The sequence below is a fragment of the Ruditapes philippinarum genome, unplaced genomic scaffold (genome assembly GCF_026571515.1).
Source record: "Ruditapes philippinarum isolate M1 unplaced genomic scaffold, ASM2657151v2 ctg433_1_1_1_1, whole genome shotgun sequence".
In the NCBI taxonomy this organism is placed as follows: Eukaryota; Metazoa; Mollusca; class Bivalvia; order Venerida; family Veneridae; genus Ruditapes; species Ruditapes philippinarum.
In genome coordinates, this window is record NW_026852332.1 from 377,223 (window position 1) to 379,391 (window position 2,169).

Below are 2,169 nucleotides of genomic sequence, written 5' to 3' on the forward strand. Positions count from 1 at the left end.
GGTCTCATGTAGATAATAATAATTAATTGATTTAATCTTGTTCAATTAATTTGAACTTTGATACACGCATAGTTCCTAACATGACATATACATGCATATTGAATATTAAAATATTTCACGCCCGCTAAATTACGCTTTCAATTTTATCTCATTAAATGGCATGGACTAAATATCACTAAATATATTCTTACAAAGCAGGTTCAAATTGCAATACAAATGACAAGGCACAATATGAGAATAGTAAATTTATGGAAAAAATATATCAACTCGAAGAGTAGTACGAATAAGACAAAGAGACATGGAGACAAACAGATATCATGACAGTGTAAGAGCTATTGTATCCGTATCAAAAATGAATATGTTGCTGTCGATTAAGGATTTAAGTATATATTTTATACATAATAAACTAAAGCAAACAATCTTGGTATACATAGGTCAAACAGATTGATGACTCCTAAGTTCAACTTTTTAAACTCTGACATAATTATATAGAACCATATCTAAAACGGTCTTTATGTAAGGCCTTATCTATATAAACCAATCTAACAAATTGTGGTGTCTTTAATTTTTCTACACAAAACCAAATGGATATTATTAGTATATTAGTGTTGGTAACAGTTGCCCTGATTAATGTCGTCACATGTGACGATGGAATATCCAATAGTGAAACGTATACAGAAAATATCATTCCAGATGATGTAAAGAAATATGTATCTAGTAAAATAGAAGACTTAACAAATACATATGAAACACGAATTCGCGCTCTTGATGATACAGTCAGAAAGCTTCAACAAAAATCTCGCAAACAAGGGAAAATAGTTAAAAAGCTTGAAAAGGAAAATTACAAGCTACAGAAATCTATTTCGCAATTGGAATATCAAGTTAGACATGATGTCAATAATACAATTTGCGCTTCTGCTTCTAGATCAAACGGCAATACTAAGTCTCGGGAAAAAGGTAAGTAATATAGTATTTTATAATAACAAACCATTAGACAACCGTCGCTTAGTTTTGCATGATAGATTTAAACAAATAGTCTCATAAACAGAGCATGTATAATATCTAGCTGTTTCATTGACATGCAGTTGTAGACATAAACTTAAACATTTTAATTTACTACAAGATATTTATGCAATAATTATCAGATTATCAAGATAAATATATATATTGCAGGATACATTGGCAGGGAGAGCAGAAGTAGCACCAACGGTCGGGTTGCATTCTACGCATACAAGTCTACACCAACGCCTCATCTTGGTGAAGGTCAAGGCATCGTATTTGATCACCTGGCAACGAATATAGGCAATGCCTTTAACGTACATAACGGTATTTTCGTCGCTCCCGTTACGGGAGTTTATGTTTTTGGTGTGACACTTGGACATTATAGTACTTTTGTTCAGTCGGACAACGGTGATGGAAACTTAGTTGTGAACGGTGTAATTGTAGCAGGCTTATTTATGAGCAATGATCAGTCATCCCAGATGGTTGTTGTCAAGCTCATGATTGGTGACAATGTCGCAGTGCTTAACAGAGACGCCGATGAAGGGATAGATGGCAAAGCTTACAGCTCATTCTGTGGATTTCTGTTGTATGAATATACGATAATGTAGTAATATACGATAATGTAGTAACAACAACTGTTGGTTAATACAATAAATATAATCAAATATATTGATGTTATGGATTATTTCGAAGGGGGGGGGGGGGTTCAGTTGTAAGAATTTAATCAGGATGATTTAAGTTGAAAGCATTTTAACTTGCGTTTTGTCACTATCAGTTATAGATATTTGTTCCACTCTTTTTGATAATAAAATAGGGCGTTCTTAGAAAATGTTACTTCACAACTTGTTTGGAAAGGTCCTTAATATGGAAATATTAAAAGTGCGGTTTTTTTTGTTAGAGACAGAATCACACATTTACAACAAAATGTATTACAATATAAAAGGTATACCGGTGTATGCATTGCTTATACACAATAACTGAACTATTTCTTTTTTTGTGACAATTTGGGCATGAATTATGCTTCTGTTATATACCAACTAGTATTCCTCTCTGTCAAACCTCCTGGTTTACCTTTATTACCACTAGGTGACACTGAACGTCTCATTTAACTCAGCATTAGTTTATTAAACTACTACATACATCAACATGATAATTATGTACATGTGC

At 32.8% G+C, this 2,169-nt stretch overlaps 1 protein-coding gene across 1 annotated transcript; it reads left to right on the forward strand.

Annotated features, from left to right (window-relative positions):
* The first annotated feature begins 531 nt into the window (after positions 1 to 531).
* On the forward strand, positions 532 to 1,669 carry LOC132756905 (cerebellin-2-like). The gene is made up of 2 exons (XM_060748052.1): positions 532 to 957; positions 1,174 to 1,669. Exons 1-2 carry the CDS (start codon positions 585 to 587, stop codon positions 1,608 to 1,610), a joined length of 810 nt encoding a protein of 269 aa, XP_060604035.1. The 5' UTR covers positions 532 to 584; the 3' UTR covers positions 1,611 to 1,669.
* The last annotated feature ends 500 nt before the right edge of the window (positions 1,670 to 2,169 follow it).

What these genes read in the sequence shown, in the direction of transcription:
- LOC132756905 (XM_060748052.1), top strand. Translation starts at nt 585, where the DNA reads ATGGATATTATTAGTATATTAGTGTTGGTAACAGTTGCCCTGATTAAT. An exon ending in TACTAAGTCTCGGGAAAAAG is followed by an intron (nt 958 to 1,173) that starts GTAAGTAATATA and finishes TATATATTGCAG; the next exon opens with GATACATTGGCAGGGAGAGC.